The sequence below is a fragment of the Nematolebias whitei genome, chromosome 19, assembly GCF_014905685.2.
Source record: "Nematolebias whitei isolate Nwh7 chromosome 19, NemWhi1, whole genome shotgun sequence".
In the NCBI taxonomy this organism is placed as follows: Eukaryota; Metazoa; Chordata; class Actinopteri; order Cyprinodontiformes; family Rivulidae; genus Nematolebias; species Nematolebias whitei.
In genome coordinates, this window is record NC_056516.1 from 27,767,935 (window position 1) to 27,794,069 (window position 26,135).

Consider the following 26,135-nt stretch of genomic DNA (forward strand, 5'->3'; position numbering starts at 1 on the left):
ATATACATATATATACATATACTAAAATAAACTACTACTTACTACTAGTCCTACTTTGGGATTTTTCACTTATCCCGGGGCTTCTGGGTACAGATCCCCCACAATAAACGAGGGACTACTGTATATACGTGCGTGTGTGTGTGTGTGTGTGTGTGTGTAAACCAGCCACAGTCATTTGATGTAAATATGTTTTCTAGTTTTTAATATTGCTTACAAGTATACAGTAATTTACTTAAATGAATGGGGATAGTCAGTGCAATAGCCGAAGATTAATCTATTATGGCCAAGGCCACCATTGGTCACCCCCTGGCTCCGTACCTGGCAGTGCATAAAGTTGTTCCCTTCACTTTCCAAGATCCATCACTCTGTACTACCTCATACAAGAACAAAAAACAAAACAAAAAAATAAACCTCTCTTCTTATACTCAGTGTAACTCTTACCCACTTGAATATCTTGCATCAAAAACATTGTTTAACCAGGAAAAACACTTTGTTTTTTAAAAACTACAAACATTCACTATTCAAACCCTTCAGCGACAGGGGACATCGGCACACCACTTGTTCCTCCCAGCATTCATTGCCGCAATAAGTAACACTCCAGCTAACTCAGCCCACATTATAAATCATTTACATACATGCCATCTATCCATCTATCAGTGACCTTTTCAATTTGTCAGAATATGAAATCGGATCCGTCATAAAATGTCAAATAACATGTAATGGCTCAATCAGGCTTCCTGAAAACATGACATCCACTATGGCGATGCTTCATTACGTGTCCCCGCACACACCAACAACACAGCAGTGTTCGCCCTGCGGCTCCCCCCCCCGCGCGCAGACAACACCGTCCTCAAACCTTCTGTCATCAGTGTGAGCAACTCATACATAAACATGAGCGACAATAAACAGAAGTGCTGTTTGTGAGCTGTTTAAACAGGGAGCCAGGCAGGCTGACACTCCTCGCTGGGGGGGGGGGACCCAACGGCGCACACAAAATATACTGGAACACCTCCAACGTGCGCATCCTTCGTCTGGTGCATAGCATCCATACGGGGCGAAGTGATTGTTTTTACAGTCACTTCATTTCACACTTTGTTCGGTTATTGGATGGCTTTTCGCCTTCAGCGGGATCATAATTATGTGCTGCTGCGTGTGCCGGCGTGCTGACCTCTTCAGCGACACCAGGCCTGCTTAGTATTCTGCTCTGAAACTGGCTTTCTGTGGCCAATCATCTCACACTTGTACGCTTTCAGCACACACACACACACACACACACACAGATGGATATAAATGGCACCATGCTGCTACATAATTTCCCTGCGAGTTCAAAGGCAGAGTTAATCAACCCTGATCAATGTTCATTTTACAGGCACAGAGATAAAATGTTAATGCTACATATAATATAGGCCAAAAATGAGAAGCCTCTCTTTTTTTTTTTTGTCTTTTGACAGATAGTGTCACGGTGCTGATTAAGTCTGTCAGAGTTCCTGACCCGAAGAAGGCTTGGGGGAAGATAGGTTCTCAAATGATATTAGTGAGGTGTACACGGGAAGGGGAAGCCTCCAGTTATCATGGCCACAGGTCAGTCACTGAACGGCTGCTTCTTCAAGAAAATTAAACCATGCTGTGGTCATTATACGCCAGAATACATGGATTCAGTAGCTCTGATGTCAGAGTTCAGCTGAATTGTCTCAGATAAAGAGCAACACCGAGGTCAGTGGTGAGTCGTTGAGTAGATGTGACATTCTAGCGTGGAACTGAAGTCCAAAAATCAAGGATCATCCAAGATAATCCAGGTACAACATCCAACAAAGTTCAATCAGGTCATCTGGATGTTTCTTTTTGAGATGCTTTGTCCTCCATCCAAAGGACTTCATCAATGTGAGGAGCCACAAATAAATTGTGTCCCATAAGCAGCACAGTTTTCTAGTGATAAGATGATTTCTGGGGCCCACCCTCTCTAATGTAGCCAGAGCCAAAGTGGTTCAAAATATCAAGGTTCATGCTCAATGAACATCATCATCAAGAGTAAGGCCTAGTATAGTATAGTATCTGAAAGTACTTCATGGACAAATCTCAATGTCTTGACGTCAAATGCGTATGTAATGTTTATAAATGTGCTTTCTGGTGGAGTTTTTTGATTTCTCAAATTGAGTCCTGATAGGACAAGATGTGAAGAGATCTTTTTTGGATTACCACTATCCATCCTCATGGTCTTGTCCCCTTTTCTATCTAAAAAGTATTCTGATAAAGAATAAGAGGCCGCGCTCTTGTAGCAGCAGCAACGTGCACTCGGTCCATCTTTCGGACGACTGTACGAACATAATCTCACTGTATCCGGTACAATGATAATAAAGCTCATTCTGATTCAATAATCCAGATTTAAAAATACATATATATATACTATGGGAGTGTGCTGCTTGTGGGACAGTTTGTTTGTGGGCTCCTCAGATTGATGAAGTCCTTTGGATGAAGGACAAAACATCTCAACAAAAGAAACCATCCAGATGACCTAACTGAACTTTGTTGGAAGTACAAAAAATCTTACGCTACATGCAAATGCCTTTTTTTTTTTTAGCTCAGTACATTTTGTAACATAACGGCTTGTGTGATCAGAAAGTGGCATACCTTGACCTTGAATGGTTTTGGTTTCCTTAACTGGTTTTCTACTTGCCGTCTGGGGTTGCATTTCCTCTTGCGTCCACGTCCTGGGAGGTTAACATTCCTATGAAACTTATACTTTTTAATATTAGCAGCTGTGGTCAGAGAAACGTCTTTACCTTTAACATAAACATTTATAATCTGCTTCTTGTTGACATTTTGGGCATCATCTTCATTTTCTACGTGCAGTAACTCTATCCTCCATCATTCACAAATGTGTTTTTCCTTATTCACAGCTTTATGTTGCAAGTTGCTGTACGTTGAGAAAACGTGTCCTTTCTGTACAATGAATCATTCCAAGTACAATTTAAAAAAAATATGCCTTTATGAATAAACTGGGAGCGTTTTCTGTAACAAAAATATCTTGAAACTGCTGTTAGACGAAGTAGGAGCTGCTTAAAAAGCAATAAAATCAGGCAGGTGGCATCGAGAAGCAGATGAGACGAGGAACAGATGGACGTTGTGGGGCTCCTGTAGTCAGAGAGCACAGCGGGAGGCAAGTTTGAAAGTTTATGAGTAACCTAAAAAAAATATAATAATCTGCCTAAACCGAAATAAAAGCTTTATGCACAGCTCATTTATCCACATACGCCAGTTTAAACTCCACATGTTGAACAGATATTCCAACTTGTTTAAATAAAGCACTCATTGTCTACTTTGAGAATGTTATTACTTTTATTAATTATCATCATCATCATCATCATGAACACTATTCTTCAAGTTTAGCTGTGTAACAAACTTTTCTTGGCCGTCAAAATATGTTGAAATATCATTTTTGCTCGAGACAAAACCTAAAAACAAGAACGTAGAGAAAAAGCAGAAGAATAAAATACAACATGACAGAACGTAACCTAAAAACAACAAAGTCAAATTTATTTCCTACAAAATCATCTCATCTGAACAGAGAGAAATTCCTACTAGAATATACTGATTAAACATATAAACTTACTGCGTGTGCGTGTGTTCAGCCAGTATTAACTGGCCCTAGTTAACACTACATGCCAAAATGCACACTCAGTTTGTACCGCTGCAGGTGTGTGTGTGTGTGTGTGTGTGTGTGTGTGTGTGTGTGTGTGTCGTCCCTTTCTTGGCAATAAGAACATAATACATGGAGTGCAAGCGATTCTCTCAAACCCATAGTGACAAAAAGGAAAAACACCGAAGGCTTCCGGATGTAAACGCCGATTTGAAATGCTGATTTGAAACAGACAGTCGCTGTTCGAGTAACACAAGGCCATGCCACGTGCGCCCCGTAAAACCTGATTTGTTTTTAGCATATAGTTGCATAAAGGTTACCATAACCTCAAAGTAAAAACAACAACGCCGACGTTTTCCCCTAAACGTCATGTCTGCTTTAGTAAAATCTCGTTTGCTAAATTTACGAAGCAGGCAAAATAGCTAAAGCAGCTACGTTAATAAGGGACTGACAATATGAAAAGTGCATTCTTTTTGCTTTTACTTAAAAATGGGGAGATTTCCTTTCAAGTTAATGAAACAGCTCGGCATAAATATTCCCATTTATCCAAAAAGTGGCAAGGAAATCTTGAATGGTTCATCGAAATGACGCATAAATCCAAATTTTATGAATAAAGAGTTGTTTAAGTGTTTTGTCACAGTACCTCAACAAATGTCTCCAAGAATCCCAGGGAAAATATGAAAAAGCTTCTTAAAGTCATACTGTGTTCCTGTTCTTTGTTAGTCCCCTTGGGAAGTGATTAAATGCAAATGTAAGAAACATTTTCAACGTTTTGTTTCTTTTCGGCTACTAACTGTCAACCAACCGCTGTTCAAGTACGAGTTCAAGTATCCAAACAAGCTGCTGCTGATAGAGCCGTACGGTGAAGCTTAGAGGAAAAATTAACACATGAAAGGACAGACTGGATGTTGACAAAAGGCTAATGGACAAACAAAACCACAAACAGAAAAGTGAACAGAATCAGCATTGATGAGCGTCTCCCATAATCACCTCCATTACTCCATCCCATTGTTCCATCTTCATCTAAAACAGTGCGCCCTTCCTTTATTTTGCTACAATTATGGTTGTAAACATCTTGTTCCTTAAACAGCAGCCCCTTGACGAGGAACCAAAGCATTTTACTCTAAAATCTCTAAATTTACGATATGAACACATCTGATGTGTTAGTTGAGTACATTAACTAATAAATGTAATTATGATTTAATCTAATCATGAGAAATTGAAGGTGCTTCCAACCAAGGTGGTTCCAAACCATGGTCCTTGAGGAACACCATCCTGCATGTTTGAGTCGTTTCCCTGCTTTGACACACCTGATTTGAATGAATTGGTGATAACAGCCTTTAGCAGAACTTGAGGAAGTAATCAAATCACTGAATCAGGTGTGTTGGGGCAGGGGAACAACTAAAACATTCAGGACGGTGTTCCTCAAGGACCAGGGTTGGGAACCTCTGTATTCTTCAGATCCGAGGTCCGTTTTAAACTTAATTTCACCTGTTGTACATTTTGCACACTAAAGAGTTGTTCTTTTATATTATTAGCTCATTTTTTAAAAATGACCATTTCTTTTTGGTCAAAAAGGATGTTATGATCATTTATTTTGCAATAAATTATAAACTAAACATGAGACAATGAACTATTAGTATTTTCTGTATATCTGGGCACTGAAATGTCAAAACTGTTCCAATCAAATACACTTCCAACTAAAACATCTGTAATGTGTCAGCAGAGCCATTAGGAACGTAAACGTAGTGTACAGAAAAACAACCGAGCTATATTTAAGAAATGATTGATGTTAGGACAACCGGACATGGGCATGCATTTGTCGGAACAGACATTTACAGAAACACTGAGGATTCAGACACTTATTGCATGAGAACCAGAGAAGTTTGCGCAACATCTGCCGGACGCTTCGGTAACAATTAGAGATGACAAAACGGAAAAGCACAGGTTAGCAGGCACTGAGGGGAATACTTCTCACTCACGTCTTTTGGATAAGCATAGAAAAATAACTATTTATCTTCATCTCTTTTAGCTAAAGTTTCTCCTTTATTTTGTTTTTATTCTACTTTTATTCTATTCTCCTCAAAAAACACTTTTATTTTTAGGGTTTTCCAGTAACTAAGGCAGCAAGGTTGGAGAAGTAATGGCCAACATGACCAGTAACAATCAGAGGGACTTTAAACTCACTATGGTGACTGTTCTGAAAAATAATAATAGTAATTTGATAACTACAAGCCAAAAAGTTTGTGAGATTTTTACTGTGTTTATGAAGTGGATGATGGATTTGAAAGCAAAACTAAAATATTTTACCAACTTCTTATAGTTTTCAGTATTATTGAAGGTGTAATGTAACAGCTCCCATCTATATTAAAGGCAACGTGTTTTCCAAATTTTGTAAAAGTTGCTAAAATGCTACATAGAGGTAACCTAACCGACTCTCCACTATATGAGATCAACGAATCTCTGTAAACTGCAAACATAGAGAAAGTTTTTTTACAGTTCAAACTCAAACATTTGATCCTTTCGGTAAAATGTAAGCTTTCGCTCCCAAGTCTCTCTATAAAACTTTGAAACCGAAACAGACATAAAGAAAACGAAACGTTACGCTGACGACCTATGAACGAATACAAAACACAAGGAGGGCCCAGAAGAGGGAACAAAAGTAAACCATGCCAAAAGAAGAACCTCCTTTCCCAAACCGTTGGACAGGTAAAACATGATGTGTCACATGCTGTGAAACAGGCAGGTTGGTGTGCAACACGTGCGACCCCTGAGGACTGAGAAACTGAGCATTCATCACGTTTACGTCGTCGTGCGGGGACGGACGCACCCTTTGAGTCTCACGCACATACTGTAGAATGCTATTACACAAATGCCCACGCCCTCCCCTCCCCAGTTTGTTGTACCACTTCTGTTAGCAGACTTCTATCAATGCAACAAGTCCCGTTAGGAACACACACAAAAAAAAAAAAAAAAAAAAAAAAAAAACTCAAATAGACTAATTTTTATAGTACCATTTCCATTAAAAAGCATCATTTACCTTTACAAAATAATAAGAAAAGTGTAGCAAATTGCATTTTTGTATGAATACACCATCATTGTTCTCATTATTACCATTATATTTATAATTATTATTAATATAAATGTCAAGCAGGTTAATAAATGGTTGTTCTAAGAGGCAAGCAGCCAGGCACATAGCTAGTTTCATGGCACCGAGGAGGGTAGAAAACAACTGTTTTAATCCAAATGGATGTGGAGAACACTTCAGTCTGGAGTAGGATCCATTTGATCCGTTTAAACTGGCTTTAAGCAGTTTCAGAAAGTCCGAGTCGAATCGAGCTCGGCTAATCGTCGGTCACCACGCAGACACGGTGGTTTTGCATTGATCCAGAAGCTTTGTCAAGTTTGAGAAACAGCACGACCCAAGTGAACGAGCTGATCCACTTTGTACCGAATGCACTGCACCTCCAGCCCTTTGCGGTTTCAAATAAACCATGTAAGTGTTTTTGATCCATTTGCACAAAGAGGATACTCTAAGAACATTTAAAAATAAAATAAAGAGCAGTTCTAGCCAGATCAGATCTGGTTTTGCCTAAATAAACCAGTCTGAATGATACACCAGACTGGAATGAGTTTGTTAGCATGACGAAACCTACGCAGCCGTGTTTAAATTTTTGTTGTTGTTGAGTTTTTTGTTGTTTTTGCTCTGCTGTATGGTGGCTGGGAGAGGCCACGTCATCTTTCAGTCCAGTCCTCTTCTATAGAAAGCACATAAAGTGGATGTTTATGAAAGGTGATTTCAGCTGGATGCCAGCACCCCGTTGACTTCTCTCCACCGAGCTGTCGAGTGGCCGTTACTCAAGAGAGGCTGTTTCTCCGGCCGGCCTCTGCTGCAAGTTCAGCTGCAAACATTTTCTATTTTTGACCATTTGACAGCTTCCAGCATAAGGATGCGTTCAATTTAGTGCCCAGGCTCATTCAGAAACGAGCTAATCTCCTTGAACTTTAGAGCTCATTCATCCAATAACATGTTTTTAATGGTTTGAGTCAAAGATGTTTAGTTTCCATCGGGGAGTCCATCTAACTTATTAGACTCTGCTACAGTCAAGATCTCTGTAGGTTTAGAGATCTCATCACTGACATCTGATACAGTTTTGCCTCTCAGTTCCTTGTTTCCACCCTTTACTTCCTTTTCAGCACCTGTTTTAAAGTTGCTGGTTTCACTGGCGATACTTTCCTTCTCTTGGTCGTCCTGACATGTTTCTATGACTTCCTCACCGTTACCCGTGACCTCTCCATCTTTTTGTTCGTCGTCTGTCGCACGTGGACAGTCGTGCTCAGGTGTCACCGTGGCATTCGGAGTCTTGCCGCCCCGCGAATGACCCTTCTGCTGCGGCGTTTTGTCTGCGTGCCGATGTAAGCCCCTCTGTATGTGCGTGGTGAAGTCGTAACGATCCACGCACACATGAAGGCAGAAACCGCATTGGTACGGGGCCTTGTCGCCATGGCAGCTCATGTGCAGGGCATACATGACCTCATCCAGGAAATAGATCCCGCAGTGGACGCAGTGATTGGTCAGGTCGTTCTGCGTGGCTGCGTCCACCTTCGTGAAACTTGACGGAGCACTTGATTGACGTCTTATCGCATCATCTTGCACTTCCTTCCCTGCGTTCTCACCTAGGTTCCCTCCTTCATCTGTCATCTCCTCCTCCTCCTCCTCTTTCTCTTCTTTACAGCTCCCCGTTAGCCTCTCGGTTAGAGGCGACCCCAGTCGTCTCCTCTCAGCGCCGTTAGTTGACATGTGCGTGTCGGCAACGCTTGGATCTCTTTGCCGTATCGCAAGGTCCAAAGGAACCTCGTTTTCTGACGAGGCTGTGGAGTTCTGGGTGTGATGAGGAGGGGGGTAGGCAGGGGCTGGAGGAGGTGGGAGGGGAGAGTAGGGAGAGGCACAGTAAGGCACCGTGTAGCTTTGCTGATGATACTGTACAGGAGTCACCATTGTGCCCAGATGGTGGGCGTTATTACTGAGGCCACCTGGGCTGCTGAGATTACTGATGCTCCCAGGGACCCCGGAGGTGGCTGCCATCTTATATTTGGTCCAGAATCGGAGCCAGTCGGACTCGGGTGTCAGATCCGGTGAGATAGTTAAAGGGAGGGGTAACGAGAAAAGTGGATACTGATATTTCTCAATGGGTGACCCTGGAGGTGAGTAACTAGAAGGTTTCGATGGACGCATGTACTTTTCGATTGGGCTGCCTCTTTCTGAGCTCGCTCCCCCCTTTCCTCCCTCAACTTTTGATGTTACCCCTACCTCGGAGATGGCCCCGTTGCTCTCGGCAACCATAGCTGGGGGAGGATGAGTCGGGAGGAGGAGAGGAGGCATGCGTCTGTGTATCTCCAGCGTTTGGTTTGCTAAGAAGGCTTGAGTGGATCGGGGCGAGCGGGAGCGAGGGGACGGCTGTTGGTTTTTTACCGACGAGCAGCTTCTGTCCGTCTCCTCCCCGTTCATGCGCTCGTCGCTGGCGATTCGCTGCTGCTTGGGGGTGGGGTTTTCCGATGAGAGTGGATCTGGGTTGAGGCGTTTTCGGGTTCTTCGGCGGATGATTTGCTCTCCGTTGTTCTGCTTGATGATGTTTAACGGCCTCGGTGTCTATAAGAAGAAAGGAAACAAGTAGAAGTTTAGACAAAAAAAAAAAAGAAAAAAAAAAGAGTTATTACACAATTTCTCCTCTTCTGCTTTATTACACTAACAAAGCTGGTGACTTCATAAATGTCAAGTGAACATATCCCAGAATTACTTGGCGATGATGAAACTTAATGAATAAGTGGTTTCGTTGATTAAGTAACCACTCTGAACACACAAATGGCATAATCAAGCCTGGATTAAAAAAAAAAAAAAAACAAGTCAACGTTTTTTGAGTAATCAGGCAACTTAAAAAATCCTTTCTGCCCTTAAATTAGCACACGCCAATACACTGATTGCCTCAACATAAAGTGTCTTTATATTTAGCAGAAAAATCAAAATCTAAACAGTTTTAACAGAATCAAGAAAATAAAACTTTAAGATACATGTAAAATGTTTTAATTCACACAGGTTTGGCTACCAGTGATCTGCTACAATGAGCACCACAGTAGCACGAGCACCACCCCGCATGGATGTACTCTTTGCCCCAACCACAAGGGGGAGCACTTGCATCTTATGTAAATTATTTGTGCCCTGACGAGACAAGTTCAGTTCTACAACATAAAAATCTCACACAAAAGTTGGAGGAAGGTCCGAACTGTCAGAAAAACTGTAGTGTTTCACTTCAAAATGAGAACAGTTCAGTTTTAAAGAGTCGTAGATGCACAATTAGACCCACAGAACAAAGTGTTTGGTAATTAGCTCATTTCAGTGGTTAAAAACATAAATTAAACTAAAATCAGTAGTAGAAATCTAAATGTGGACCCTTATTAAAATAAACTTCAACGGCTTTTCAAACATTTTCAAATAATTTAGATAAATAACTTTCATACTGGGAGGTTAAAATCATCAGGCAGTAATGTTCCTGGATATGAGTTAAAACGTTCAAATGTCTGATTAATTTTGTGCAAATTTTGCTTCTCCAGAATTTACTTACATTTTATTGAACATGTTACGTTAATGTACATTTATATTTAAATATAAAAATAAAGGGGGAAAAAGGAAGAAGCTTGAAAAGGGATTCCCAGCATGCCTCTTTGTTTATAGTATAACTTGTAGAAATCCCTGAAATTATAGCTGATAATAGCAGCCATTTAAAGCACAATTGTGTAAACGTAGGAATTAATGAAAAAGTCGGCCACTAATGATTTTTATACACAATTCAGAACCAGTATCATAAACATGTTACACCAAGAGTGACAGCTTAAAACACTGGCACATTAACATCGCTGACATTCCTCTACAGTTTTCAGAGTTTGTCCTCTTTTGTTTTTGAGCAGTTAACAAAAAGGTGAGAGAAATCACAACTGGGAAATGGGGAACAAAGGAAGAAGAAGAGGTGAGACGAAGGTCGGGAACAAAAAGGGAAAAGAAAACTTCCAAACTACCGTACGCGCTCATCTTTAGAAAAATGTGAACACGTTGTTGCTGGAAGTTGCCAAAAACAATTCAGGAAGAGGAAGTCGGTCAAAGCAGGAACATTTCAAAAATGAAATAAATGTTTCTTTTCCCTCCATATTTGTTCTTTAATTAGGCAACTTGATGTTTATGTAATAAGTACACTCATTTTTCTGTATAATCTTGTACACACAACCTGCTCAGATAAAAAAGGCTGTTTAGATTTGTGTATTTTTATGACAAAAGTGATGGTTTGGTCTATTACCTGGGCCAACGTGCTGCATAATTCTTATCCGTTTTAACTTGTATCGTATGTCGCTCCATCTGTTTCTGAGTGTTTAATTCAGCATTTTCTCCAAATCTTTTCGTCTCACTTCATGTGATGGTCTCCTTTCTCCTCCACTTTCATCCATCTTCCTATTCTTCCCTTCTCTTCTGCCATTTTATTCATAACTCTCCCTTCCCCTCTCGGACTCTCAAGTGTTTTACTAGCTGCTATCCTCTCTAATAATGTGTGTAGAGCGTATAAAACTTTTATTATGGGATATAAAATATGGTTGTCGTGAAGACTGCCAAGAGTGGAGGGAGTGGGAACGTGATTGGAGCGTCAGATGAGATGAACGGGTTGAACCAAGGACGTATACGGGGCAGGAAGGAGGAAACGGTGCTGTAGCTTGAATCTTTGTAAATTCCTTCAGTAGCTAACCCTTTAAAGTGTTGAAACATGGTCACCCCTCTGACTCATTTATTCAAAGTTTGATTTATTACATTTAAACATTTACTTTAAAAGTTTTACAAGCTGAGCTGGAAAAAAAATAGTGCAAACACGACTCATGCAACACAAAAGTCGTGCATAATTAATATTTATACATAATTAGGTTGAACACCTTGAGAACATGTCTGAATGAGCGTGATATTCTCAAGTCAACAAAATACCAGCCTGGGTCTTTATCTCTGCTGCACTTTGCTCAGTCTAATTAAATTTGGGATCTCCGTCGACTTTCCCCAGGCTAGGATGGTAACCTCGATTCATTCGATCATATTCCTCACTCCACGGGACGGGCTCGCTGCGTGAGCCGAACAGTTCTGGAACACCCAGCACCTGCCAAATTAACCACTTTTTTTTCTTCCCCCCACTCCACACAATAATACATTTTCACAGTGGGATTCACAGAACACAGAAGTAGTACATTCTCCACATTTTCATTTGCATCATATGCTAATTGACCACACAGGATGAATGATGATTAGTGGATGAAGTGTGTTGGTTCTGGAACACAGCGGTCCATAACGTGGCAGAAGAACAACCTTTACTTTATGAGTTTAATACGAGTGGATCGGAGTTGAGCCCTTTAGTTTATTAACTAAAATGATTTTTATTACTCAGTCAAACACATTTCCTCACTTGCTGATATTACAAGCGTTTTTAAAAGAATGGATGTTTTTCTTGTATTTGTTTATAGATGCTTTGCTTCTAATCTGTGATGCTTTCTCAAATCGAACAGAAAAGCGGTGTCAAAAGCTTTAAAACTGCAGCGAGTTCAACTCGCATGCAAATCACTCTCCAGGGCCTTCCTGCTGGGGTTTGTTAGATCAGATGTTCCCAAATATTTCAGCTTCTGGACCACAAAATAACAGTGACATAGAGTTGAGAGACCCCAGATACAGCTGCTGTGCACAGACATTGCTCAAAAGTCAAACAATTATACTTTTTTCTTCTTCTTCTTTTGTCTGCTTCCATCTTCAGGGGTTGCTACAACATACTAAGTCACACAAAGACCTGGCAATTATTTTTACGCTGGATGCCCTTCCTGACACAACCACAGACCACTGAGCTACTACAGCCCTCTGTGTGGAGCAGAGAGCTGCTATCCGGGGCACTCTGGGCCTTGCTCAAGGGCCCAGAGTGGGGCAAATGAAGGTGGAGGCAGGCGTGGGTGCTTCCCCTATAACACCCACATTTTGATGTTGTAGGTCCAGGGAGTTGAACCGGCGACCTTCCCCACTCCCCTATATTATATATATATATAATTTCAATCCTTCATAATAAACAATGATATTAACACAAAAACAAAAAACTCTCAAAATCTGTTATTTTATCTATGGATCATAGATGTTTATGTTTCATAACATAAAGAATTATTCTATTAGTAGTTCATTTTATATTTGATCTGTTTCAATCAGCTCAAGACCCGTCGTCTAACATCTCGCAACCCCAACAATGGGAACAACTAGAATAGAGCCTTGTTTGGCCTAGTCAATGGGATTAACCTGTCTAAATAAAGTCAGAATGAAAATAAAATAAATTTTAAAAAGTCTACATTAAAAAATAAAATCAAATCTGTTAGGATCTACCCCAGGGCTATTCAACAAAACTGCTCAGGGGGCCACAGTTTCTGAAAGCCAGCAGCTCAGGAGCTGGACATTCAGCAATTAAAGTCATTATGTAAATAAACAGAGTTTACAATGATCTGTTACTTTTTTAATTTGTTTATTTTATTGTATTGAATCATAAATGCAATACACCTAACCCAAAAGCCAAACCCAGAACTCCACCCCCCACAATTTTTTTTTTTCTTAATGAAGTCATTGGTGGGCCGGATTGAAGTCAGGCGCGGGGCCACCAGTTGAACAGCTCTGATCTACCCTGTCCAGGAAGACTGAGAATCTGCACCAGTACACAGGATTACAATACTTGTAACAATTAATTTATTCTATAAAAAGGTGAATAGTTAATAGTTTTTCAGTCCATCAATAAACTTCCTCATTCTGTAACCAAGGTCAGATTTTTCTTTTTCTTAATAATAATGCCAAAATGATTATGTATAGAAATGGCATCAGCTGCATCTATTCTCAGAGCTGCAAGTAAATAAGTAAATAAATAAAACAGATCAGAAAGTTTTACGTTTCTGTGACAATTTGTTGGTACTTTTAGGATAAATATTTTTACAAAAAGCAAAATAAAGTTTATTTTTCAGGATCAACATATTTTAAGTGATGACTAATATTTGAACAAATGTCTCAAAAGAAATCTTCAGAATGTAAATGAGCACTGAAAAGTGTTTGAGTGTCATTGTGAGTGAAATGGGAATATTTGACACTAAATCATCTGACAGAAAATATTTTAAATGATGCTAAATGTTTACTTTTATAAGTAACACTGAATTATACACTACCAGATTTTAGTGTTTAGTTATAACAATAAATGACTTTGCCACAAAATGTTTTCTCTTGCAAATAAATCGTGTAAAATCACAAACACGCTGCATATCATACAGTGGCATTCAGTGCTAAATGTTCATATAACTCTGTTCTTTCAGTTTGTCTAAGGCAGTCTATATTAAAACACAAAGTTGTTGAAACACTAAACCATTTTGTGCGTTTATGGCTTACCGAATGTAGTTTTTGGTATAAACCGCATGCGTTGCAGACGTAGCCCCCGTTAGCGTTTTTCCTCCACAGAGACGTCTTGGTGGTCAGGCAGTTGGCGCAGAAAACCCCACTACCTCTGCGCCGCTACGGAGACAGAACAACAGGCAACATTAGAAACTAAAGAGATTCATATTTAGACTTGCATCAAATATTAATATTAACTACAGTAGTCCCTCGATACTTTGTGGTTTGGCTTTTGCGGACTCACTGTTTTGCGGGTTTTCAACGTAAGATTGGACAAGACACACGATTGGCTGATTGATGAAAGGCAACCAACCAGAGCATTGTGCATGAGGGGTGGACTGGCCATCGGGAGCACTGGGACATTTCCCAGTGGCCTGGCTTGTTCAGTGATTGCCGAGGGGCTGGTCTAAAGGCTCGGTTCTGGTCGCGCTTGATTATTTTAAATAAACAAGTCATGCCGCTAGCTATGGTATCCACCTCAAGGAAGCTCCCTGAGCAGTAGCGATGGGGAAAGACAGACCCCACCCTGCCTCTCCTTTCTCTTTTTGAGGCTGTCACAGTAGAGTAGACACACACAACAGGCTGTGACATACAGCCTCAGGAGGGGTGGGGGGGTGGGGGTTGTCTTTCCCCATCGCTACTGCTCAGGGAGCTTCAGTGAGGTGGATACCTGAGTTTGCGGCATGGATTGTTTATTTAAAATAATCAAACGCGACCAGAACCGAGCCTTTGGTCCAGCCCCTCGACGATCACTGAGCGGGCCAGGCCACCGGGAAATGTCCCAGTACTCCCGATAGCCAGTCCGCCCACGTGGGGTGGCTCAGTAACCATAGCATCAGTCTGTCCGCTCTCTTTTGCAGTTCTTTTAGAGCGTTTAGAGTTTAAACATTGTTAAGAACACTGCAAGAGTGTGGGAATAGTTTATAAAGCCTTAAAATATATATAAACACTAAAATAAATATAACATCCCTACTTCGAGGATTTTCACCTATTGCAGGAGTGTCTGGAATGTAACTGCACGATAAGTGAGGGACTACTGTAATTCTTTAATAAAAAAAAGTCATGAACCAAAGGAATGGAAGGTTATACACAATGGGGAAAAAAGCTCTGACTGAAGCAATCAGTGGCCATATTGTCTTTCTAGAGCATGGTTAATAGAAAACCCTAAATAATCCTCCTTGAACTTTTTTTTTATCTAATTTCTTCCAACTGTTTGTGTTTGAAATATGAATATGCGAGACTCTTGAGAAACCGCAGGAGTTTTTGTCAAGTGCGACTTGAGCGACACGAGAAGAGATGAGTTCTGCTTTCACCTTGCGAGGGGGGGGGGGGGGGGGGGAGACCGTGCTGCTCTGAACCGAAGCTGGTGCTCTGCAGGCAAATGTTTGACTTTTACTGTATTAGTGCTCTCATATACAGACCTCTGCAGCTCCCGGTAAGGTGGCGCATACAGAAGCAGTGTGTTGAAAAAGGGGTGGGGTGGCGGCGGTAGTTGAAGGGGTAGGGGGGTGAAAAGGCCAATTGTTGTAGCAATGTGCTCCATCACAGTAATGAGCCAATCACAACGTTTCTCCATCCCATTAAGCCTCTGGCCCCACTCACCACCTTTATGACCCTGGGAGGACAGCACACCTCATCCTTCTCGGCAACTCAGTTTCTCCTCCTATTTGCATGTCTACCATCTCGTTCCTTTCTTTGATTAAAATGACGTTTCATTATTCTTTCGTTTCCTGACTGTATTTTCTCCTCTCTAAGTCTCAGCCAATGAGAAAATCCTTATTTCTTGCTTCCACGATGACAACACAAGTTATGTTAAAGCTTATTTATACTAAACTTTTGAAATGCAGCAACTATGCAAATATGTATTTAGCTGGTTTTCATGAATAAATCAGCAGTGTTATGTTGTCAACAGGTAGAGTTGAAGGTTGTGTCATGTATGACTGGAGATACTAACCAAACACACAACTTTAAGATACATTCAACACAAGTTACATTAAACATGTAGAAGAGAACAAGGACATTATACACCGGTCGGCAAATGTTTATACAGCAATCTACAACTACGGTCAAGCAAAGACCTTGTGCATCATTTGACCTTCGTTTGTGGTTGTGGTCTTGGAGCAGGGTGATGAAAGTGTATATGAGACTCCATCTAGTGATGATGCATACGTGTATCAAATTATCTTGAGAGGATCAGAAGTTACAGACTGGCCATGAGAAAGTTTATAGATGAACAGAGACTATACAGTAGCATGTCCATCTTCCAATGGGAGTAAAATACTTTTTTAAAAAGGGAAAGTGCCTCTTAAACCATTTTATTATTATTATTATTTTAAATTGTGTGCTCATTGTTTTGTTTTAAGTTATTTTTATTATTTATTCTGTCACTGGATTATTTTTCATCTCAAATCTACAGTTTACTTAATCATCTAAAACTCATCCACACAATCCATCATATTATTTTTGTCATCTATACTTGTGACTGTCTGCCAGGTCCTTCTGTGGACGACCACGTCCAGCCTTGACATATGAAATGTGCACTTCCTGTTCAAATAGTTGTGCTAATTACACAAACCACTAGCAGAGGAAGAAAACCATGATTTTAAGGAACACACCATTATGGAATATGTTATCAAATTATGTATAAATATGTTGTATCATTTGTCACTCGGGGATCAAAACGACAAAAATAAATTACCTAAAGTTCTTGTTTTCTTCCGATTACACAGTTGACTAACCCATATACTGTCACCAGCTGTTAGGATGGAGAGGAAAAACTATAAACCCCCTGAGTTCAATGTTGTGGTGCAGCTCACCCACAAAAAGAATGAATACAAATTTGTGCGTGATGGGAAAAGTCCCCAAATCTTCAGCTTGCAGACACTTATCTCCAGAGTATCACTCAGTTTCTTCTTTTACCTTTATCATAAACTTTTGCCTTTAGGGTTTCCTTTTGTCCGTGCTACCTTCCATTTGTTTTATGTTCATGACACAGCTGAGAGCAATGCATACCTTTTTTTTTTTTTTTTAACTCGGAACATCCAGTTCTACAAGGTAAAAACACAGAAGAATGCCTCGCTTCAATCAGGCCGTCTGTGGTCTCAAAGCTACAGATGGAGCCACCGCTAGTACCTCCACTGAGCATCTGCTTTGTGCTGCCGGCTAAAAGCATAAGAGCCCTGAAGGCCCAGCAGTGTTGAGGTAATTTTTGCAATCTAATGCACTGCAAAGATCACAGCACATTTAACCAGTTTATACTTCTTTTGGGAACCCACACATGCTGTATGGTACGAGCAACTTGATGTAAATACATCTACGAAACCTAATTGGGCATTTAACAAAGGAAGTGGCACAGGAAGATGCTTTAGAAATCCAATGTTGGAGGATTAGGCAATGCTTTCAAAATAGGAGTGTTTTTATTTTAACTCTGTCATAAATGCTTAGATTATTTAATAAGCTAACACAGTGGATCATCGTAATTGTGTTTATTTATTCTGGAAAAACCTCGTCTTTCAGTTATAACAAGAAAACATCCTGATTCTGTTGCTCGTAATAAACACCTGAGCTCATCTTACCAGAATTTCTATGGGACATCTGTTTTTGACGATCCGAGATCAGACAGAAGAACACCTACATGAGCAAACCCTCACAGGCTTTCAAGGCGTACAAACACACCATACGGTCGCCACATGTAGAGAGACAGAGCCAGGTGATTGATTGATGTACACTTCCTGTGTCTCTGTGTGTGTGCATGTGTGTGTCTAGTGTTGCAAGCCAAACAGTGTGTCTGTCATCAGAACTCAGTTTCCCTCCGAGTGCCCAAATCACTCACATATGGCCTCGCAGCTGCCCCTCATTGAAGCACACCTGAAAATATTTGCTTCCACTGACTAATGAAGGCATAAGTTAGATTTGGGGAGCAGGCCTCGATCCAAGAAGTTTGCTCTGGATTTCTGACTAATCAAACCCTATGCTCGAGTGATAGCATGGTGTGAGGGATCATGCATTAATTACACAGGAAAGTGCAAAAATAGTCCCTAAAACCTCCCACAAATGCACACCAAACTTTAAGCTCATGCATGTTCTCCAACTTCCTTTTCACCTATCAGCTGTTTGGCTTGATATGGTATATATAGAAATAAGAAAGTTCTATGTTGACGTACTGTTGATTGCTAAAGACTGTAGGTGTCTGTCTTGATCAGCAAAGTTTCCATACAGGGTACGCTGGTGCTTACAAACAAACCGTGTATGTTTAGTTGATTTATTACTCATACCTGGCCTCTCCCACTCACCTCAGCCTGCAGAAAAGGGCTGCCGTTAATTAGAGCTCCAAGTTTTAATGACATCTATTTATCTACGGCCTGTAATCGTTCATTTGGCACCAACATGACGCCCTCTGACAAACACACACAGCGGTAGCACACACTCAAAAAGATAAATATTCAACGGTCAGGAAATTCTCTTTCTAGGCACTGCAGCTCTTTATGCCAAAACAGAGCTGCCATGCAAATATAAGGACAGTTTTTAACGGGAAAAAAATAGCTGAAACATACAAAATATGTAATTTAAGCAGAATAGTAGAGTTACTTTATATTAATGGTTAAAAAAAAAAACAGCCACTAAGGAGAACAAGCCAGTGCATCTCTTGTGCTGGTCCCAAGTCTGGGTAAATGGTAAGGGTTGTGTCAGGAATGGGCATTGACGTAAAACACTTTTGCCAAAACTAATATGCAAGTTCATCTAAATGACACCATACTGGATCGGTCGAGGCCCTTGTTAACTACGGTGTTGTTGACAAACAGGGTGCTGGTGGAAATTGTGCTACTGTTGGTCGAAGATCACGTGGAGGGAAATGTGTCACGAGACAGAGGAAGAAGAGGAAAGTCAAGAAGTAGGACTGAGGGTGGAAACTCGAAATTTGGGGACAATGACAGGCAAAGGTAGAGAGCTGGCTGACATGATGCAGAGAAGGAAGGTAGATGTTTTATGTGTTCAAGAGACAAAGTGGAAGGGAAGCAAGTCTCTCTGTACTGGAGCAGGGCTAAAACTGTTTTACCATGGTGTGGATAAGAAGATAAATGGAGTAGGGATAATCCTGAAGGAGTTACCAAAGAATGTAGTAGAGGGGAAGAGTGTTAGATAGGGTGATGTATCCAAAGGTAGAAGAAGAAGGTCTGATGTTGAATGTTGCCTGTGGTTATGCTCCATACGTTGGGTGTGATGTAGAGGCGAATGATACATTTTGGAAGGATCTATCATATATGTCAAACTCAAGAGACGTGGGCCAATAAATGCATCATTTAGTATAGGCTTATCTTGCCAGCTGTCTAACTTCGAAGCCAGAAGGAAGGTTGGATCATTCTGTCATCATTGATTCTAATGTGGAAAGAGCAACAGAACGTCAAATGAGACAGATCAAACTTTTGTTGATGAACCTGCAACCAAGAAAAGATATCGGGTGTCTGACTCGAGTTAATGTATCAGCTGAAAGTGACCCGTGGCTCAGACTAAGTATTTAAATTTTGACTCCTTTTGGTAACTGAGCTCGACATCCCTAATCTAGATTAAGTGATAAGAGTTGATGCTTAAAGCTAGTTGTACTTTGTTTTGTGTGTTTTGTATGTAGATATATGTTGCAACTTCTGGTTGCATAAGCTTAGTCTTTGTTTGCCATGATCTTTTAAAAGTCTTATTTGTAACTGAGGTCCGCGTTTACAGCCATACCACCCTGAACACACCCGATCTCATCTGATCTCGAAAGCTAAACAGGTTCGGGCCTGGATAGTACTTGGATGGGAGACCGCCTGGGAATACCAGGTGCTGTAAGCTTTTGCACTTCTCACAAACCACACCAGGGTGTGCGTTGTTGAAGCCACAAGCCATTGTCAGTACTGGGGGCTAAGCACCCCAAAAGGTCAGATCGGTCAGATCCTAGACTCGCCCGTGGCCAAGTCACAACAGAAGTTGTCTCAGGGCACTGTACAGAAACATTCACATACATTATAAAAGCCAGTTAGTAAAAGTTATCTATCCAAGGAAGCCAGTAGATTGTGTTGAATCTTCACTTTGTCAGTCTCCTATCCTGAGCAAGCACAAAGGCAACAGTGGAAAGGAAGAACTCGCTTTTAACAGGGAGAAACCTCCAGCAGAACCAGTCTCAGGACGAGAGCATACATAATATGTACCACCTTAAAGACTAAATAAACAATACAAAATTAAAATAGAAAAGTCAGTTTTGCAGGTCAACACACCAAGAGTTAAGAGTACAATTTATTCAAATGAATGGTATGAAATAAACATTTATTGGTAGGCCTGTCGCGTTAAACAATAAATCAGTTGATCACATGATAAATGAAAAATACTGACCTCATTTTCATTTATCCGCTTTATCGTTTTTTTCTTGTCGCTCTCTTTCTACTGAAGACACTGGATGACAAAAAGCTCAACTCTGGTGCTCTTCACTGACCCCTCCCTTTTTCTTTTCACTTTAAAATCCATTGTAAGCATCTAAACTTGTTTTTGGATCGATAAAAGCAGCTAATCTGAGAAGCTACGCTATGAGCTATGTTAACAGGCCGACTTCGGGGTAAAAAAAAAAACCTCAAGTCTTGTCAAAACTCCAAAATTCACGGTTGAAAACCTGTGCCTTCGAGTAAAAAGTTTTTCCTCTGCAAAAAGAATCTGAAAACTTGTTTACTGATTTTTTTTTATTAAAAGCTTTATGTGAAATATGCTATGCTAAAGAGCTCAAATCACACCGAGCGTCCGCCATTTTGAGAACTGAAGAGAGACAGCCCGTGTCACGTCAAGTGGCCTCCCTCTCATTTTTCTTAAAGAGACACACTGCTCACTCCCTCACCTATACATCTTTCGATTCAAATAATCGTATACTGGTGGTCAAAAAAGGTACTACATGCTAAAGAAATTAAACATTTATTCTTAAATTGCAAACAATATTATAGTTTATCGCAATAATTTCTGAGACAATTAATTGCCCATCAAAATTTGTTATCGTGGCAGGCCTAATTATTGGTTTTATAACTTCCACAACCAATCAATTTGGTCAGTCCCTGCTTATAATGCACAAGCAGCTCTACAAGAATGTTGTTTTGTCCCTTGTGGCAACATATTTAGATTTATAGCAAAAATACATAAAAGTGGCTGCACGACATGACTGCTGCATGTTGGAATAAATATACTGTCTGAAAAAAAAAACTTGGCAATACAAGTATCAGTACTCTCATTTCATTCATTCATTCAGTTACACACCGAATTTAGGGTTTGTCTGCAGAACGTTTGTGACTCTCCAAAATAAATTATAAATTAATTTGGAATGTTTAATAAACATCAAACATATGGTGTGACCACATGGTTGCTGAACACTTCAGCTGAGTCCACTTTGAGATTTTCCTAAAGCCAGAATTTTTACAGATGTTGTACCAACTGTTGACACTGTTTGGTGGTTTGGATCTTCACAGGAGTGCTGCCTGGAATAGATAAGTATCAAAAACTTTAGGTTCTTTGCAATGCATTTTAGCATCTGCAAGCAACGTATGGTAACAACTGGTGGAGCAGCTTCATTTCAAATAATTTGGTGGAGCAAGGCTCGACTTTTTATCTGTATAAATAGTTCATTCTCTACATTAGGTAAGGTAAACAGAGGGGAAAAAATGGGCACTAGAGTCCAAAAAGTTATGAAGCAAAACATGAGGACAGAAAGAAAAGAAAAAGGGAAAGAAAGAAAAAGGCACACTGCAGTTGAAAATACTTTTAAAAAGAACGATTCTAAACAAAGTCCTTCTACAATGAAATTACATTTAATTCACTTAAAGGGAAACTCATCCCTGCTTTTAACATATAGATGTGTACACACAGTGGTGCACACACTGACTTGCATTAAATCAGCGATTATTTAATCAAGTTAGAGGAGTAGCTGGAGGAATTAACTGAATTCCATACTGCCAAGACCAATATCCTGTTCAATGGATCAGACATACACACTCAGTCTTACATACAGGTAGAAAAAAAAAAAAAGGAACAAACCCGTGTAGGAGGATACAGGGATGATTTCAGACAAAGATTACCAAATTAATCCTGTCTCTAATGTCCACACACACACGTGTGCTGCCAACCATCCACTCTTTGTGTTTCTGTGCATTGGTCTATGTCCGTTTGCGTGTCGTGCATACGGCTGCAGAAGGCTACTCTGGTGGTTTTGCTCACAGACTACTGTGTGCATTTAAAATATTCTTCCTAACACAATAATTGGATTCAAGCTGAACAAACTCAAGCTGGACAAAAATCTAAATTTATTCTGCTAGTTTATTCTTATCTAGAAATGAGAAATGAAAGACAGAAACAAATGTAAAAACAGAGAAGGAAGTATTTAAGATTCTGCACTAATTCAAGACAAGCAATTAAATGTAGGCCGGTTTGAGGGACTGATGTTTTTTTTTTTTTTTATTTGCACAGAGCTGGATTTTGCTTTCCTGAAACAGCAATTGGATAAAACTTATCTGGTGAAACTCTGTGCTCATCTTTTGTAATTAAGGTTGCGATAGAACGTTAGTGTAACAAATTGTGGTTAAAAAGGAAATATTTTACAAAACCATACATACCACTGCACTTTTAGATGAAATTTAAACTTTTATCACCTCCTAATTATTACAGTTTTTAGCCTTGTAATAATTGCTGATAAATACTAAAACATTTTAATTTTACATCTCTAACATCTACATACGCTTATTCTACCGTACTTTCCGCCGTACACTTTGCACCACCCTATAAGTCGCATCAGTCCAAATATGTCTAATAAAGTGGAAAAAAACAAACATAAATAAGTCACTTCGCCATATAAGTTGCATCTATTATGAGTCACAGCTGATGCTTCATGTTTGTTATGCGTCACCACTGACCACCCGGAAATGTGGGCCGGTGTTGTACCAAAAATCGGTTGGCAGCCGAATGGCGGCCTGCGGGATAATGCACGGGAGGACTTTAATAACAATTTAACAAGATTAACACTTAAAAACAATTATTTGTTTGCTCGAAATTATAGCAAAGGTTTGACCAAGTTTAACTTTTCCTTAATAAATGCACTTTAACTGTCAAATCAGCTGCATTTCCTGGGCGACGTGGCGAAATACTCCAGTTTGGTCCAGGAGTTCCAGAGTGAGACGAAGGTGGCTCTGTATGACAAGCCAAGTTTCTCATTAATAGCCACTTTTACCTATTAATGAGACATTTGGCTTGCCATATTAATTGAGCAGCCTCTAGTGGCTGAAAATGGTAGCGTTCAATATTTTCCATGTCAGAATGAATGAAATTGTCAGATCTCTGCCAAAAATTGGGTTATAAATATGGGAAAACAAACAAATAAGTTGCTTTACTGTATAAGTCTCAGGGTATGCTAATTTATGCAAAAAGCTGTGACTTATACAGCAAAAAGTACGGTAAATGTTTCTAAAAAGCCATTAATCTGTCAGCAAAATCCAGATCCAGAAGCGATAAACTGATGGCCTGCATCTGACCCATGAAGTTTAAAATTTTAATAAATTGAACGTCGATTCAGTTTGATTGATCACACACATGGCCAGGCCTAATTTGTACTCTGACACTGAAACTCTCTTTAAGTAACTGGAGGTACACCTACACCTGAGCTGACAATTTAATTCAAGATGGCTGCCACAGCTACTTAACCTTAGCAAACACAATTCTTATAACTTTTTTTAAATTTTTTATATACAATAGTGTGAGTAGCTAAGACTTGGTTGACTAAGATTTTGAAAAAAGCATTGTGTATTAGTGGCCACACATCACATGTCTGTTTTCCAACAAGAACGAGATGATGACAAACCAACAGTCAATAAAACATTATTGATATGATCGATACGAGACAAAATTGTAAATTTAAGTATATGGATCAATTTATCAAATATGAAAACCAAGTAAGAGCTGGATGGCTGATGAGGAAACATCAACTGTAAACTATTGTTAAAATGTGAATGTGTGTTCAGAAGAAAAACAACACAAGGTATAAAAGCTAAGTGTGTCAAGAAATGCTACAAAAAACACCAGAGGAAAGATGACATCATCATCTTTGTATTGCACACGAAAAATGTGAGGTTAGTGTCCCCAAGTCTCTCATAGACTCACATAAATGTGGACCACAGTGTGTGGCCTACTTCCCCCTTTTCATTTCTTTCACTCTTTGTGATCACTCTTTTCCGGACCTTTATTCCCCCCGCTGCCATTCTTCCCATGCTTCCTGTGTTTAGTTAATACAGTAGTTGGTACTATTGGCAAGGAGCAGTGAAGATCTCCACTTTTCTGTGACTTATACCACAAAACCAACACAAAGTGGACCACACACTCAAGAAAAATCCTGTTTTAAGTCAACTAATTTTGATAAATGGTTGCAGATGCATCGACTTTGCAGTTATGGGCTCTGAGCCTGATAACCAGTGAACAATGGGAAGGGGGCTAGAGAGCGTGCAGGTGAAAAAAAAAATCAACAGAGAAAAAAAAAATGGAAATTGTTTCACATAGATCTCATTTTGATAAACTGCATCAATGAATGCAGACAAGGGGCTTGTGGACCTGGATGCCACGGTTGGGTTGTGTGTGCGCATGTATGCACCTCTATTCTCTGAGGGTTTGGATCTGAACTACTGATATCAGGTTATACGTATTTGTGTTTATCACATGATTCATTTCAGACAGCAAAAACATACCATGTTGATAAGAAAAGATGAGTTATACTGTGCATTTTCCTTCCATTTGCAATTAAATAGAGGTCGTCCTTGGAGTTTTTTTTTTCCCAGAAATGGGGCTATCGACCTTTACAAAGCGCAAAGAAAATTATGTTATTTTCTTATTTACAGTACTGTACTTTGAAAACGAGTTTTAAACCACTGATATTTTCTTTATACTGTAATTTGCCTCCAAGGAGACAGAGTTTCTTGTAGTTTTAAGTTTATTAGGTCTACAAGCTTTCTCAAGTTTTTCTGTTGACTTACACCGTTTTCTTTTTATCTCATTTTCTGTCCAGTTCTTCGTACTTGATCATGACAGCATATGCTGTAGTGTGTGCTCAAAAAAGTAAGGAGAGTGGACAAGTGGAAGACAGAAGTGTCAGGCCTAAAAACAACGTCTTTAAGAAACAGGAACAAATCCGGCAAAGACTCGTCACCGGACCTGAGAAATGCATCATCCTTCAGTGGACCATCATGACAGGTTGACTGGTTTTCCATTGTTGATGCTATAATGCTGTTTTATCACACTGTGGTGTATTTGGTATTTTTATAGATTCAACAAAAAAAAAAATTAGGAAGAAATGTAATCATTTTGAAAGAATGCTGGAAACACAACAGCCTAAAGATCCCTTTCAAATTTGACTGTATAGTTTTATTTCTGCAGTTTTCATTATGTGCATTCTCTAATTTTCTCTTTATTTTTTAATATATTTTTTGTCTTTTCAATTTGTTTCTTGAGAGCAGTAACACTTCACACAGACCTGTAAGGCATCTAGTGTGTATTTTCTGGGGGGGTGCATTTTAGGTTGTGAGTGTGCCTGGGAGGAGAAGAGAGGAATTGTGTGTTGTCATGGGAACACTATTTAGGTTAAAAATAATAAACCTACACAAACACACCTAATGTGGTGTAAAAACCAGAACACCAAACCTCTAACTCACCCGTACTGACCAAGAAAGAGAAGGTATGAAGGAAAAGAGTGAAAGAAAATGTTATAATAATGTGCATCCTTAATACCTGCACTTTATCCAGTGGTATTAAGTGTCTTATTAAGTATCTTAGACTCTTGTCTTGTTGTTTATATGAGAATGGGTCAGTGGGATGATTCCCACACAACCCACTGAGACTCACATGGCCTAGTCAGGTTATCTAACATGGTCATTAAAAATATATATTAGATGAGAACAATGCCCGGTGAGAGAGAGCTAAGTGGCTTAAGTCTCAACTATGTTTTAAGAAGTTCTAAATTTAGAGAATCTTTTTTTTTTT

General features: G+C 39.7%; 1 protein-coding gene and 1 non-coding gene across 2 annotated transcripts in view; one reads left to right on the plus strand and one right to left on the minus strand.

Annotated features, from left to right (window-relative positions):
* Positions 1–7,694: 7,694 nt before the first annotated feature.
* The window catches only part of trps1 (trichorhinophalangeal syndrome I), a 131,515-nt gene continuing 113,074 nt past the window's right edge, over positions 7,695–26,135 (minus strand). Inside the window, exons 10-11 of the mRNA XM_037692981.1 lie at positions 14,112–14,234; positions 7,695–9,287 (exon numbers count right to left, since the gene is read on the minus strand). Of these exons, the coding sequence (XP_037548909.1) occupies positions 7,695–9,287; positions 14,112–14,234 (1,716 nt within the window). The remainder of the gene's footprint in view (positions 9,288–14,111; positions 14,235–26,135) is intronic.
* LOC119426187 lies at positions 19,825–19,943 on the plus strand. Its single transcript, XR_005187594.1, has one exon. It is a non-coding gene; the product is annotated as a 5S ribosomal RNA (ribosomal RNA).